Source organism: Meles meles, chromosome 13 (assembly GCF_922984935.1).
Source record: "Meles meles chromosome 13, mMelMel3.1 paternal haplotype, whole genome shotgun sequence".
NCBI lineage: Eukaryota > Metazoa > Chordata > Mammalia > Carnivora > Mustelidae > Meles > Meles meles.
Window position 1 is genome coordinate 58103223 of NC_060078.1, and position 16394 is coordinate 58119616.

Here is a 16394-nt window from a genome sequence, read left to right on the forward strand (position 1 = left end):
AATACCATGCTATACGTGCCCTCCATAATACCCACCACCAGGCTCACCCAACCTCCCACTCCCCGCCCCTTCAAAACCCTCAGATTGTTTTTCAGAGTCCATAGCCTCTCATGGTTCATCTCCCCTTCCAATTTACCTCAACTCCCTTCTCCTCTCCCTGTGTCCTCCATGTTATTTGTTATGCTCCACAAATAAGTGAAACCATATGATAATTGACTCTCTCTGCTTGACTTATTTCATTCAGCATAATCTCTTCCAGTCCCATCCATGTTGATACAAAAGGTGGGTATTCATCCTTTCTGATGGAGGCATAATACTCCATAGTGTATATGGACCACATCTTTCTTATCCATTTGTCTGTTGAAGGGCATCTTGGTTCTTTCCACAGTTTGGCGACCGTGGCCATTGCTGCTATGAACATTGGGGTACAGATGGCCCTTCTTTACACTATATCTGTATCTTTGTGGTAAATACCCAGTAGTGCAATTGCAGGGTCATAGGGAAGCTCTATTTTTTATTTCTTTTTTTTTTTTTAATTTTCATTCTCCTTTTTTTTAATTAATTAATTTATTTTTTCAGCGTAACAGTATTCATTGTTTTTGCACAACACCCAGTCCCTCAACTCTATGGTCAAATAATCTTCGACAAAGCAGGAAAGAATATACAGTGGAAAAAAGACAGTCTCTTCAATAAATGATGCTGGGAAAATTGGACAGCTATATGTAGAAGAATGAAACTCGACCATTCTCTTATACCGTACACAAAGATAAACTTGAAATGGATAAAAGACCTCAACATGAGATAGGAATCCATCAGAATCCTAGAGGAGAACATAGGTGATAACTTCTTCGATATTAGCCACAGCAACTTCTTTCAAGATATGTCTCCAAAGGCAAAGGAAACAAAAATGAAAATGAACTTTTGGGACTTCATCAAGATCAAAAGCTTCTGCACAGCAAAGGAAACAGTCAACAAAACAAAGAAGCAACCCATGGAATGGGAGAAGATATTTGCAAATGACAGTACAGACAAAAGATTGATATCCAGAATCTATAAAGAACTTCTCAAACTCAACACACACAAAACAGATAATCATGTCAAAAAATGGATAGAAGACATGAACAGACACTTCTCCAAAGAAGACATACAAATGGCTATCAGACACATGAAAAAATGTTCATCATCACTAGCCATCAGGGAGATTCAAGTTAAAACCACATTGAGATATTACCTTACACCAGTTAGAGTGGCCAAAATTAGCAAAACAGGAAACAATCTGTGTTGGAGAGGATGTGGAGAAAGGGGAACCATCTTACACTGTTGGTGGGAATGCAAGTTGGTTCAACCAATCTTTCTTGCCAATAAAATTTATATCCATGAGATTTAATTTAAAGGCAATCTTGAATGAAGAAAGAAAAAAATAAGTTAGCTACCATACACTGATTGACAGGGATTTGATAAGTGGTTTATATAATGTAGAACACTGTAAGGTTGTATTGTCACTTTCATTTTATAGATAAAGAAACTGTGCTCAAGATCACCCAGGTTATAAATTTCAGAGCTGAAATTCAAACCCAGTTCTGAGTCTAAAGCCCTTGCTTTAACTATGCAGAGATAGCAAATTTGTGATGTGTGTAGTGCTGTCCCCTTTTTCGAAGCCCATGGTAGATATTGGTAATAGATCTCAATATTGTTTCATTAACCTTAGAATTGACCTACAAATCAGGGTACCAGACACTATTACCTGGAACTGGCCCCCAGGATGAAGCCTATTTACTACTAATGGGGAGTTAAAAGGAGGGAGGCTATAACAAAATGTTTGGAACAAAATGGAGGCAGATGGGAGATAATAATACATAAAGGACAAAACAAGTTTGTTTGATTAAAATGAAAGCAAATGGTAGGGGGTGGGGAATAATGAGAGACGATGTTGAAACAGATCTGGAAGGCTATGGCTGGAGCTGGAAGGCGCTGGCTAGGGGAATATCATTATAGACATGTCTTGACAGTCTAAAATGCTGCTAAGGAAGGCATAAAGACTTGGATTCAAGCAAAGAAGGGTATAACTTGACCTGATATGATTTTCCCTGGCTGTGGAGCCTAATAGGAAGGAGGGAAAATGCATCAAGATGTCATGATAAATTACACATGTAAAACTAAACTTTCCAAAATCTCAAGCCTTGGTATGAATCTGAGTCTAGGAGCGTGAACACTGTGAAACTAAGGTAGAAAAGGATTATATATATTTTTTATGTATGCCAGACCATGTGGCTTTGTTAAAAAACAAAGATTCAAGAAAATAGCACCACACAGCAAAAAGACCACAGGCCTAGGAGTCAGAAAGATACCTGATTTAGGACTTGGCACCACAGCTTATTAGTTATGTGGCCTTGGGTACCTTGTTTAATCTCTCTAAACCATTTCAAATGGAGGGAACAGCACCTACTTCTCAAGGCCTTGTGAAGATTAACAAGATAACATGCATGAAGAAGTAAGGCTACTGCCTGGCATACTATTGGCACTGAAAAAATGTGAGTTTGGTAAAAATTTAGTATCTGTGCATCTCCATTCCTTGATCTGTAAAATAAAAATAAACCCCCCTCTGCCTATATTACAGGGCAATGGTTCTTATGCTTTGGTGTGCAAAGAACTACTTGGAGTTGCTGTTCAAAATCCAAAATCTAGGTCTCATCTCACCATATTCTGGTTTGGTACGTCTAGGCTGGAGCTTAAGAATCATGCTGCATTTTAAAGATTTTATTTATTTATTTGACAGAGAGAAATCACAAGAGAGGCAGGCAGAGAGAGAGGAAGGGAAGCAGGCTCTCCACTGAGCAGAGAGCCCGATGTGGGACTCAATCCCAGGATCCTGAGATCATGACCTGAGCTGAAGGCAGCGGCTTAACCCACTGAGCCACCCAGGCGCCCCCATGCTGCATTTTAAAGAAACTCCCCAGGTTCTTCTAATGCAGGAGGAGGACCATGGGCCACACCTTCAACAGATTTTGATTTAGTAGTGCCTGTTAACGTAGGCCATTCTTGGAGGAGAGAGTAGGGTTCTAAGGGAAAGTAGAAGAAAAAAAAATTAGAAAATAAATGGAAAAAAAAGAAAGCTAGGAAGAATATCTGTGTCAAATCTAAGTCTATATCCCAGGACTCCAGCCTCCTCCAATATTCTTTCTAACCCCATCTGACTTCTCTGACATTGGAGGAAGAGAGAAACATCTTCATCATAATGGGAATAATTGATGACCTTGGATTTGGGGAAATAATTAGGTTGTTTCTCTAATCAGGAAAGAAGTCCTTTGCTGGGTTGGGGTTGAGGGCGGGAAGAAAGCAAGTTTAAAAGTTGTAGTCACTAACACTGTGCTTAGCTAGGGAGCAGACCCTTGCAGTAGCCAATGCTTCCTTGTTAATGAGTACTAAACAGCTGCTGGGGGCCTTTCCTCTCTAGAGGCAGAGATGAAAACTCTTTTCTTATGAACTAAGAGAAATAAATTGTTCTCTCCTCCTGTAGTTTGGTCAAGTCATATAACTCTTTCACAGTTGAAATAAAACAGAACAATTATTAGGAATAACATTGTAATAATTACTCTGTACACCAAATTGTCCCCAGCTGTGCATTTTTCTCACTCCAAATGAGAATGTGGTGGTTTCTACACAGGAGGTAGAGCTGTTATTCTGCTCATTATCCTGGCATGCTATTGTAGCTAATCTCTAGTTCCTATATGCACTCAATTCTCTAAACTTCTTGCAAAGCTATATAAAGTTATGTGCAAAAACAAACAAACAAAAAAGGGAAAAAACCTGCCTTTTCAACTTTAAAATATACTTGTTCTTCTTAACAATAGTGGTTGATATTCTTTTATGTGTCACCCGTGCCAGGAACTGTGCTGAGCACTTTATTTCATTTAACTCTATAATAAACCTAAGAAATAGGTAATTTAATAAGTCCCACTTGGTAGATGAAAAAAGACAAATTTTACAGACATTAAACAATTCCTCAAGATGACCTAGTGAGTCACTGTCCTTGATCTCATCTAGTTGCAAAGTGCATGCTCTTCACCATCCCGCTATTTTTTCCCCCAATCCTACTCACTATAGTAGAAAACAGGTTGTTGTTATAATGTCTTTATGGAGACATTATATCGTGAAATAAAAAATACTTATGGCCCATAAAAATCATAATGGGAGCCCAATAATAGGAACATAGAGAAGCTTTCATCCTTATCCACCCATACAGCCTTCATTCTATCTATGCTTTAAATACAAGTGGAGTCTAAAAATCAGTCTTCCACTTAGAAGAAGAATTAGACACAACTAAAGACAGAAATTCTGGACATAAGAACGATGAATCACAGACCTGTACTCCTGAAACAAATAATACATTATATGTTAATTAATTGAATTTAAAATTTAAAAACCTGAAAAGGTAAATAAATAAATAAATTTGCTTGGGGCACCTGGGTGGCTCAGTCGGTTAAGTGTCTGACTCTTCATTTTAGTTCAGGTCATGATCTCAGGGCTTTGAGAATGAGCCCTATGTCATGCTTCACACACTGGGCGTGAAGCCTGCTCAGATTCTCTCTCCCTTTTTGCCCCTCCTCCCCAACCCCCCCCCCCCCGATCTCACACACACATTCTCTTGCTCTAAATAATGATATTGATAATAATAAAATAAAATAAAATTGCTTGTAAAAAAAAGACATTCTGGATATAAAAAGGAAATTTTTCTGTTTCTGGTTGGTAGACCATTGAGCATATAACATAAATCATGTGGTCTGTTGTGATGGAGGAGGCCATTTTTTGCTGCCTAATTGTCTTCTGCTTTTATCCTCATTGCCCAGATTAGAATACTTTCCACAGGTCTTTGGACTGCCATGGGAGCTAAAGACCCTGTCTAGCTTTCTGTTCTAACACAGGTTCGGGTTAGAATATTCCACTAGCACCTCTGTAGAATGTTAGAATAAATTCCATTTTTCCTTCATTCAACACATTTGAGCACCTGCTATGCATTAGACTTATTGCTGGCACCGCTTATACACTGGTAAATACAACAGACATACTTCCCACCCTCATGGAGTTTGTAGTCTTTAACCAACAAATAAACATACAATAAATATGTAGTTTTATATTGTGATAAATGCTAAAAAGAGAACCAACAGAGTGTGTTGATAAAGAATTACTTAGATCAAGGAAGGTCTCTGATAGATAAGGAGGACCTAGCCATGTGGCAAGCAGGGAGAACACTCTAGAAGGAAGAACATATGTGAAGGCCCCCAAGTAAAGAGAAGCCTAGCACATACCAAGCCAATGAGGCATGAGTGAAGTGAGAAAAAGAAAAAAACTGAAGAAGATAAGAATGAAGAACTAGGCAGCAGTCAGATTATTCACAGCAGGGCCTTGTAGACATGGTAGGGAGATTGAATTTTATTCTAAAATAATGAAAAGTCATTAAGAGTCTTCAGCAAGAGACTTATGTTGTGTGAATTATATGTTTGCAGAAGATTTTCTGATACTTGAGTAGTGAATAGATTAGAGAAGGCAAGAATGGAAGCAAGTGCACTGATAACAAGACTGTTAATGCAATCCAGGTTCCAAACTCTCCAAATGATAATTCTTTTGTTATTGTCTGCTCTATCACCATCCCTTCCCCAAAGCAGGGTTCACATTCCAAGTTGTCCAGACATGCTCATGGAACACTAGTCTCTCAAGATGGTTCTGAAAATAAGACTCTGGTCAAATAAATATAAGAAATTCTGCATGCTAACTCTCCTTCTTGGAGATTCAGAATGTAAACTAATGTATTAAAGGTGCCAGGAAGTGTTTCAGAACATTTGTGTATCCTAATATTTCTCCGAATTACTGGACCATGGAACGTTTTATCTCTCCTCCCCCAACATAATGTTAATATTCTACAAAACTTATATTATCCAGAGCACGTTTAAGGAAATGGTACCATAAGTCTTTCTAACCAAGAGTTAACTCATTGTTCTTGGTTAACTGAGACTGCATTTCTCCACTTCCCTATCCATTATTTCAATGGTTTAGACAATATTGTCTGACTCCACATACATTATATGATTTCTTCTCTCCATTTCTACCATCTATTTTCTGTCACTTGTCTCTTTAGTTTTACATTGTAAAGGTTGATAAAGTTTTCCTTCCTTTCAGTAACCATAAATTTTCTTCTGTATTTCTGGATCTGGATCTTCTGTGAGACAGCTGTTGATTATCTTGAAATGATCCTCTATATTAGTAACATTTTATCTCAAATTTTCTATGTCTGTCTAAAGCTCTGTGTATGAGAGATTTTCTCTTCCAATTATTTTATTGGACTCTTAAGAGCTTTTTGGGGGTATGATTTGATACAAATTTATTTAAATGTACATTTGAAGTGTACATCTCAATAGTTATTTACAGAGTTGTGGAAGCACTAATACAATCTAATTCTAGAATATTTAATTTCAGAAAGAAACCCTGTATCTATGAAGAGTCACTTTCCATTTCCCCACAACCTTCACTAGCCCTGACCCACCACTAATATACTTTTCGTTTCTATCGATTGCCTATTCTGTTCATTTCATATAAAGGAAATCATACAATGTGGGTCCCTTTGTGACTGGCTTCTTTCTGCTAGCATAACGTTTTCAAGCTTCATCAATGTTGTAACCTGTATTGGTATTTTATTTCTTTTTATTGTCAAATAATATTCCAATGTATGGATATGCCACTTTCTATTTATCCATTCTTTTCAGTTACGGATATTTGGGTTGTTTCTACTTTTTGGCTATTATGAATAATGCCACAATGAATATTTATACACATTTTTATGAACATACGTTTTCATTTCTCTTGGGTATATAGCTAGAAGTCGAATTGCTAATCATAATGGTAACTCTGTGTTCAACTTTCTGAGTAACTACCAGACTGTTTTCTGAAGCAGCTGCACCATATTATAGTCCCACCAGCAGTGAATGAAATTTCCAATTTCTCCAAGTCTTCTCCAGTATGTATTCTTTTTCTTTTCTCCAATATTTATTCTTGCTTATATATTTTTTTATTTTGACCATCCCAATGGATATGAAGTGATATCTCATTGTGATTTTGATTTGCATTTCCCTAAGTGTTTACTGGACATACACATACCTTCACTGGAGAAATGTCTGTTCAAGTCCCTTTTGCTCATTTTTAAAAGGGGTATGTGTCTTTTTATTGTTAATTTGTAAGAGTTCTTACTGTATATCTTGGCTACAGTCACTTATCAGATATATGACTTGCAAATATTTTCTCCCATTCTGTGTGTTCATATTCTTGATAGTATCATTCGATACACAAAACTTCTTAATTTTGATGAGGTCCAATTAATCAATGCTTTCTTTTTTACTTGTGTTTTTGGTGATGTACCTAAGAAATCACTGTCTAAATTTCACTGGACTTAATTTCAGTAATTGTAAGTTTAGTTTTAAAAAATATCTTTTTATTCTCTTTGTACCTTTTTTCCATAGAAATGTGTTTTTATTTGGTAAACACAATATCTTTCCATATCTTTATCAGAATACTAATTTCAAATTTTTAAAATTCTGATCTTGAATTATAATTCTTCTGGGTCAGTTTTTTAATTTATTTATCTTAGGTTTTCTTTTTCATGCTACTGGTTTCCTTCTTATGTCTTGTGATCTTTGGCTATCCATATTTAACAAGTGAGGACTAAGTACATTCTTCTAGGTAGCAGGTACAGATTTTTCTCAGCTGTTGAATATTTAGGCTTTTTAGATAAGTCTATCCTTTCACTGGGATCTCTATTTTGTGGGCAGAGCTTGTTCACCAACACACTTCACTTTAGAGAGGGAATAAGGCAGGGCACAGACAGCCTTTGGGCTAGGGTATATGCTTTATCTCAGTGATTTACTATGCAAGATCAACTCCATTTTAGCGAAACTAGCTTATCCCTAGGCGATCCCTTCAATTTCTTTGGTGAAGGCTTCTAAATCTTAGGTTGGAGAGATTGAGCTGTCTTTACTCTGTATGGGCAGTGTAGAGGACTTAAAATAATGGAGGGGAAAGCTGAGCTATAAGTGTAGTTCCACTGCAGACAGACTTTTATATAAACCCCTTGGCTTGGTCCCCCTTTCTCACCCCAACCCTTCCTGACTCTGAGGCTATCTGCTAGGTGGACTAGCTATCTTTTCCCAGAGCCCATGTTCTCTGGGTTGCTACTTCCTCACTCTGCGTAATCAGTCAACAGCCTTCCATCTGCTTACTGTCTTAGAGAAATCTGTCAAAAATTTCTCATCTGCTTATGATCCCTCTGTTGTATGTTTGTTATTATGGATTTATTCTTTATCAATTTATAATAGGAGTTAGGATGGTAGTTCCAAGAGGAAATGGAGCTTGTGCTCAGGTCACTCTCCTGAAAATGAAGCACACCCAATATTTTTTAAAGCCATCTTTTGTTGTTCCAGGGATAGTATTCCCTGAATATGAAAGTATGTTCATCTTGGTGTCACTTCCTTTTGAAAAACTCCCTTTTCTGGGTGTGATGGCCCTTGAAAGAGAGATATTAACTGTCCAAAAGGAGGAAGTCATCCTTTATTAATTCTCTCACCCCCACTTTACTGAGATATCCATCAATAAATCATATATACCCTAATTTCTATCTTTTCTGCCATTACCTTAACCCAGTGTACCATCATCTTGTAATGAAATGGAATTCTTACTGACCTCTTTTGATCCCTTACTTTTGTACCTTGAAACCTATCTGGCACAGAGAATAGAGCAGACTTTAGTGTATGTCACTGCTCTTACAAAAACTCTGTAATGGCTTTCCATTGCTTACAGAATAAAATATACAACTTCTTTACCATGGTATACATAGTCCAGTAATGATCCTGTCCTAGCCCATCTGTGTGTTCTCACCTTCTACCACTCTCTTTTTGCTCACTATACTCCCCATTCTTCTATTCCTCAAATGCTTTGCCCTTAGTTCTGATTCAGGACATTGACAAACATGACCTAGAATCTCTACCTAGAATTTTCTTCTCTCTACTCAAATACAAAGTAGGTGTTCAATAAATATTTATTGAGAGGAAATTTAGTGGTCATCTCACTAGGCTGTAAAGGCCTCAAAAAAGGCCTAATAAACACACTTTCCATGAATTTCTGTTTTTCTTGACATGCCACATCAGCAAAAATAGATTAGCTCCTTACTCTACAGCAGATACAGCAACAAACTCCAAATAACTTAAAAGAGCCTAACATTGAAAATTTAAACTTTAAGAAGCCTAGATGGAAATGAAATTTGTAAGGGAAAAAACAGAAAAGACTATCAATAAGAACGCAGACAAGAACAATTTTAATAAAAATGAACTTCTGAAACAATAAAAACGTGTTTCAAAGTAATAAGAAAAGCAACAGCTTAAGATAAAATTGTCATTATATAGATGATGTGTACAAGATTACAAAAGAAAAACAGAAACCTGATATAACCCTAAAAACCAATTCTTACCCTTTTAGATTAAAAAAAAAAACAAAAAACTGACTGACTACTGAGACAGGCATGGCTCAGGTCATTAAGCGTCTGCCTTCAGCTCAGGTCATGATCCCAGGGTCCTGGGATGGAGTCCTACATTGGGTTCCTTGCTCATCGGGGAGCCGGCTTCTCCTTCTGCCTGTTGCTTTCCTGCTTGCACACACACTCTCTCTCTCTCTCCTGACAAATAAATAAATAAAATCTTAAAAAAAAAATCACTGACTAAAATGGCCAGTTCACAAATGAGGAAATGAAAATAATAAAACAAGCATTTTATTAGGTACTTCCCATATGCTAGTCCTGAAGAAATAAACATGAAGATTCTATCTCTGTCAAACTGTAGTTATAACCTAATTGGGAAGATAGTTCTGTTTAGTCCTGTAACCACCTAAGTAAAAAAGCTTAGTTCTCTAAAACTGAAGCTAAATATAAATTACCACAATTTACTTAAATCACTATATAATGATTTACAAGGCTTCACAATCACATTTGGGCATACTGATCACATTCAAATCGAGGAATTTAGAACCATCTGTTGAATAAGACAGTATTCATTCAACGAGCATTTATCAGACACCTACTATATTCATAGGTTCTGAGGCTAGATGAATAAAACAGACTAGGTCTTGGTCCTAGTCCACAGTCTACCAGGGAAGGCAGATATGTAAATAAATAATTTATCAATAATTTGATAAGTGCTAGTGAAAAAAAAACAAAAAACAAAAAACAAAATGCTATTATAAGGACAGAGGAGGTGATAAAAAGTCCTGCCTGAGAATGTCAGAGAACAGTTATTGGAAGGAGGAAAAATGAGAGGAGAGTGATATTCCAAAGAAAATGACACAAAATAAAAAGGGGCAAAGGTAAAAAGTGTGTAACCTCTCCCAAAATTTACATATACTTTGATGTAGCTAAAGGCAGGCTGTGCATAGAGGTATAGCTGATTACTAGCTGCAAAGTGAGGCAGTCACTGGACCCTATAGGCCAGGAGTGCTTGTGAAAGCATCTGGATTTCAAATAAGAGAGATCTGACCACATGTTGTATTTTTTTTTTTAAACTACTCAGAAAATCTATATGAAGAAATTATTAGAGTCTGAGACTAGATACAGAGAAACCATTCAGGAAGAAGAAGGATAAGGTTTAAAATAAAATTGAAAAGAAGATGGGATGTGAGTGATACTAAGAAGTCAGAAATAACAGAAGTTAATAATTAACTAATGGACTATGTGAAAAAGGAGAGGAATGAATGTAAAATGGCCTCCTGGTCTGCACCTCAGGCAAAATGGTTATAGTGTTATTAACCAAACCTGGGATGGGGGAAAGGAGACAACATAATGTTTTGGAGGATGTTCAATTCCTTTCATAGTTAACAGAATTCAAATTTAAATAGTCATAAGGCACAGTCTTGCATTAATTAAAATAGAGTAAATTTTTAAAAATGGCTATAATCACTGCTGTGGGGTATTGGGGGAAAAGATGTACTAATACATTGCTGCCCTACAACCTGGTGAAGTTGTTCTGAAAAGAAATTTGGCAACAAATATAAAAGCCATAAAAATTACCATGTTCTTTGACCCAGAAACACAACTTTTTGGAATATAGCCCAAGGATATAATTCAAAAGAAATAAAAAACCTATTTGTATAAAGATGTTTATAGCTGTGCTATATATTACAGACAAAAACTGGAAACAGCCCAAATGCCCAACAGTGAGGGAACGTTTAAGCAGACTTCAGTACATTAATGCAATGGGATATCTTACTGCTATTAAGAATGACAAATATGAGAACTATGTAGAAATAAAAAAGGGCAATATAAAGCAATGAGTTAAAAACGCAGAACTCAAAATGATGCATATAGAATGATCGTAACTATGTAAAATTATATCTGTATAACCAGGAGTACTGGAAAATACTACAGAGCTGGTAATTTAGAGTGCTGACATTTTTGTTATTGTTGGTTGAGTTGCTGGGAATGTTATGTATTTCAAGTTAGAATTCACTATATATTTAGTACAATCACATTAAGAAAGATAAATCTCCATTTTTTTCTAACACATAAAATTTTAAAAAGTGCTCATCAGTACCTTCCCTTTCCCTAAGTGATTTTCTCTAGTATCTTTTTTTTTCCCCATTTTATTTATTTTTTCAGCGTAACAGTATTCATTCTTTTTGCACAACACCCAGTGCTCCATGCGAAACGTGCCCTCCCCATTACCCACCACCTGTTCCCCCAACCTCCCACCCCTGACCCTTCAAAACCCTCAGGTTGTTTTTCAGAGTCCATAGTCTCTTATGGTTCGCCTCCCCTCCCCAATGTCTCTAGTATCTTGAGTCCTATTAGTTTTTGGATGTATGGGGAAGTGGAACCCACACATACTCCATGACCTCCTAACTTAATCAAATGCCACCCCTTATAGTCATTCATAGAACCATGTAACTTTCCTTGGTATTGTTCTAGTTTTAAGATCAGTTAATTAATGTCTATATCTCCCCCATCATTTTGCATGCTCCATGAGGGCAGAGAAAGTATCTGTTTTTGTTTATTATTACAATCCTAGTTCCTAATGTAATACCCAGAACATTGCAGTTAACTCAAGAAACATTTGTAGGATGAATAAATGATTAACCCTGTAGGTCATGTTACTGAGAGGGCATTGTCAGTCCATGACAATACACTGATCAAATCATTAAAGAAAAAGGACAATCCAAAAGAATAACTACATGGGTTAAAAAGATAGTTACTAGCCTTGCTTTATTATGTATTATGAACTATGTATTAATAAAGTTCTATACATGTGGTTCTTATCCCTTAATTGTAACACATAAAATGAAATCAGCTTCTCCTTCTCCATCACACACAAAGTTCAGTGAAAGTGTGCAAAAGGAAACTAAGAGCTGCATTTGTGGATAGGGACCAAGGTCATGAAATTGCTGTGTAAAAAAAGGGGAAGTTGCTCCTGAGAGAGAAGGAAAGAAATGAAAAAGGTGGGGGGAAAGGACAGGAGCTGAACTAAGGGCTTAGGGATACTTTGTCAAGAGGAAAATGCCTAAAATTAAATTTTGGATTGTTAATGTTGTTACAGTGTTAATCCATGTGCCTTCCCAAACCTTCAGTGATGTCTGCTATGTTCATTACCTTAGATTAAGACTAAGCCACCACAAAAGGGAGGATAGAGTTAAAGAGCCATCAAGTCACAAGGGCCATCTAAGAGGTTGGCCAAGGTTTCTCTCCTCTGATAATTTGTTTGTACTTGTATAACATTTATCTAACCTCATTTGGAATGTGTACTTCACTGGTACTCTCTTTCAATTTTTCAGGAATAACTATAGCTATCTCAGAGTATGACAGGATCGAACATAACAGGTGCACCTTGGTGCATACTCTGTGCTCCAGGGGAACTTCTGACTCTCCCAACATCATAGTTCCCACCCTTTCTACTCCAGTCACATATCCACTTTAGGTCCTGGATTCAACATACAATTTCAGCCTACCTCCTACCATTCCCTCAGATGTTACCTCCCACACTATATAACTGAATCTAATTTGCTTGGATTCGATCTGGGCTGGCCCAGCAATAGAACTGGGCACAGAACATTCAACATAGTGACTCATCCATAACCAGTGCTTAAAGATGATTATTAGATTCAGTCAAAATCAATTAAACATGGTAACAATTCTATAGGATATCTTCTAATGAATCTATTAGTTAAGTAATGCTTTCATCTACAAGTAGCATTAGTTTTTCTAAACTTTTTAGTCCAGCTATATTGGCCAGGGTTTTGTCAAGCTTTACCTTCTATAAGTGGTCATAAGAAAAAAGTAATAATATTTTGACTTTCTAAAAATAAAAATGTGATGAAATGCTATAATATTACATTTGCTTTTTAAGACAATATAATCCTCTCCCTACCTGCCCAGGAGATTGTGATATCCTTCCCCAGTCCCATTACCTTCTGCTGACTATGGAAAGCCTGGAGAGATGCAAATTCTTCTGCTGTTTGATGGAGAATCACTGATTTAGAGCTGGTGAAGTTGCTATGAAAAAAGTCTCTCCATATTCTTAAGACCACAAATAACTCGGAAAAGTACAAATACATTAATTCATTATATTTATTAATAGTCTTACAAGAACTGCTAAAAATATGACCTACCCATCTAGGAGGGCAATGACGTTCTTCCTGGGCCGCCCAATATTAGGGCCATACAAACTGGCTCTGGAGTAAATCCGGATGGGTTGCAACAGGCTCTTCAGCTGGATGTAATCCTTTCCCAACTGGCTGCCATTTACCGCCCGGCCATGCATGGTTCGATAGTTATTTGGCTCTAGATTAAAAGCAGACATGCAAGTCAGAGTTGGGTAAGGGTAAGACTCTGCCAACCCTTTTCTGTCCGCAGACTTTCTTCTTCCTTTTTTTTTTTTTTTAACAATGTGAATAAAATAACCAAAAAGAGAGTGTAAGCTAGTTTAACTTGAAGAACTATCATAACAAAAAGTTAAATGCCATTTTAGCATTCTACTCATTTTCAAACAATCTTCACCTAAGATCACCTAATCCACAAAACAGAGATCGTGCTGATTTTTGGGTGATATTTTATAACGAATGGTCTACTGGACTGAATAGTGTCCCCCGAAGTTCACATCTACCTGTAACTTCAGAATGTGACCTTATTTGGAAATAGAGTCTTTGAAGATGTAGTTAAGGTGAGGTCATATGGGATTAGGGCATGCCCTAAATCCAGTGACTGGTGTCTTTATAAAAGAATGAATGGCGAGGGGCGCTTGGGTGGCTCAGTGGTTTAAGCCTCTGCCTTTGGCTCAGGTCATGATCTCAGGGTCCTGGGATAGAGCCCCGTGTCAGGCTCTCTGCTCAGCAGGGAGCCTGCTTCCCCCTCTCCCTCTGCCTGCCTCTTTGCCTACCTGACACTCTCTCTTTCTCTCTCTCTCTCTGTCAAATAAATAAATAAATAAATAAATAAATAAATAAATAAAATCTTAAAAAAAAAAAAAGAATGAATGGAGAGGGAAATTGAGGTATACAGACACACTGGGAAGAGGGCCATGTGTCAAAAGAGGCAAAGATCGGAGGGTTGCTGCTATGCCAAGGATTGCTGGCAGCAGCTACTAAAAGCTAAGAAAGAGACATAGAATAGATTCTCCCTTAGAGTCTCCAGAAGGAATTGACACTGGCGATGCTCTGATTTCTGGCTTCTGGTTCCCTGAACTGTGAGAGAATACATTTCTGTTGTTTTATACCACCGAGCTTACAGTAATTTTTTATGAACAGATTTAGGAAACTGATACAAATGCTAACAAAGGACAGCTTTATAAAGATGGCCATTGTATCAAAAAGAAAAAAGTCTTCATGTTCAATAACAAAGTGGCTGGGTGAAATAATTTAGAGCACAACACCCTCCCTCAGTTTCTATTAACTTGGTAGCTCTAAAAGAACAAAGAAAGTCCTAAAAACCAGCAACTCCACTGCCGGAGGGAGCTAACTTGATTTGGAATTAAGCACATGCTCCAGGTAAGGCCTATACCTTGGGTACCTTAAGATTTTGATACTGGTAGTGCAGCAGACTTTCAAGAAATTTAACAGGGAGATTTAGGGAATAAGTCAGTCTCAGTGGGCTTACACATCTGATATTGCTTTTACCACTGTGTCTCCTGACTTAAAAATAGTTTATCTGGAGTTAATGTTACTCCCTTCACCATATTCTACATGGTTTCCTCAATGTAAAATGTCCAGCACATGCAGGAACACATCTCTGCATGTGACCAGACCCACTAATTAAATATAAGTAACTCAGTTACTGCAGTCTCAGATGGACAGCCTCACTATTGCAGTTCTGTAATTTAAATGCATAACCCTTGTAGTCTGGAAGGCTGTGTATGCTCTGGAGAGACTGGAGAGGGCACTAACTATTCATGTACTTGCAGATGATTGTGAAACAGCACATTTATAAAGGAGACATGAGAAGGCATGCCAGAAAGGAGAAGCCGGTGAGAATTAGAAACTGCTTGAATTTGGAATATGTTCTCCAACTCAGACATAGATCTATTTGCAAAAGATGGAAGCCTTACTGGTGCAAGGTAAGCACAACCTCTAATCAAACATTGTCTCACCATTAAACTATGCTGACTCAGGGACAACCTTTAGAAAGCTGGCCTTAAGAAATGATTTTAAAAAATAGAAAAACTTAAGATACATCAGCAGCTACAGAATGCAAGAGAGACAGACTTTACAGAGTTATTCCATGCAAATTGCTAAACAAACATAAAAGAAACAACGAAACAACTTCTGGGATGGAGGATTCAGAATCCAGAGTTGTTCCAACATATTAGTTAGAATGTATAGTTTTCAACAAGAACAAAAATCACAGCATGAAAAGAAATAAGATAGTGTGATCCATAAACAAGTAAAAAAGCAGTCAATAGAAACTATCTCCTTTTTTTAAAATTAATTTATTTTTTCAGCGTAACAGTATTCATTGTTTTTGCACAACACCCAGTGCTCCATGCAAAACATGCCCTCCCTATTACCCACCACCTGTTCCCCCAACCTCTCACCCCTGACCCTTCAAAACCCTCAGGTTGTTTTTCAGAGTCCATAGTCTCTTATGGTTCACCTCCCCCTCCAATTTTTTTTTTTATAAACATATTAAACTATCTCCTAAGGGACCCAAATGTTAGACTTCATGGGCAAGGAATTAAAAACTACTATTGTAAAGATGTTCAAAGAACTAACAGGAATAATATAAAATTAAAGGAAAGTATGATTGAAGAGACAGAGTTTATAAAAAAGTTTTCAAATGGAAATCTTGGAACTAAAATGACTTTTCACATATAGAGGAACACAAG

General features: G+C 37.1%; 1 protein-coding gene across 3 annotated transcripts in view; it reads right to left on the reverse strand.

The window, feature by feature from the left end:
- The window catches only part of HPSE2 (heparanase 2 (inactive)), a 768592-nt gene that overhangs the window by 251335 nt on the left and 500863 nt on the right, over nt 1-16394 (reverse strand). For all 3 annotated transcript variants that reach the window (XM_046028031.1, XM_046028030.1, XM_046028029.1), the window contains one exon: nt 13687-13858. In XM_046028031.1, the coding sequence (XP_045883987.1) occupies nt 13687-13858 (172 nt within the window). The remainder of the gene's footprint in view (nt 1-13686; nt 13859-16394) is intronic.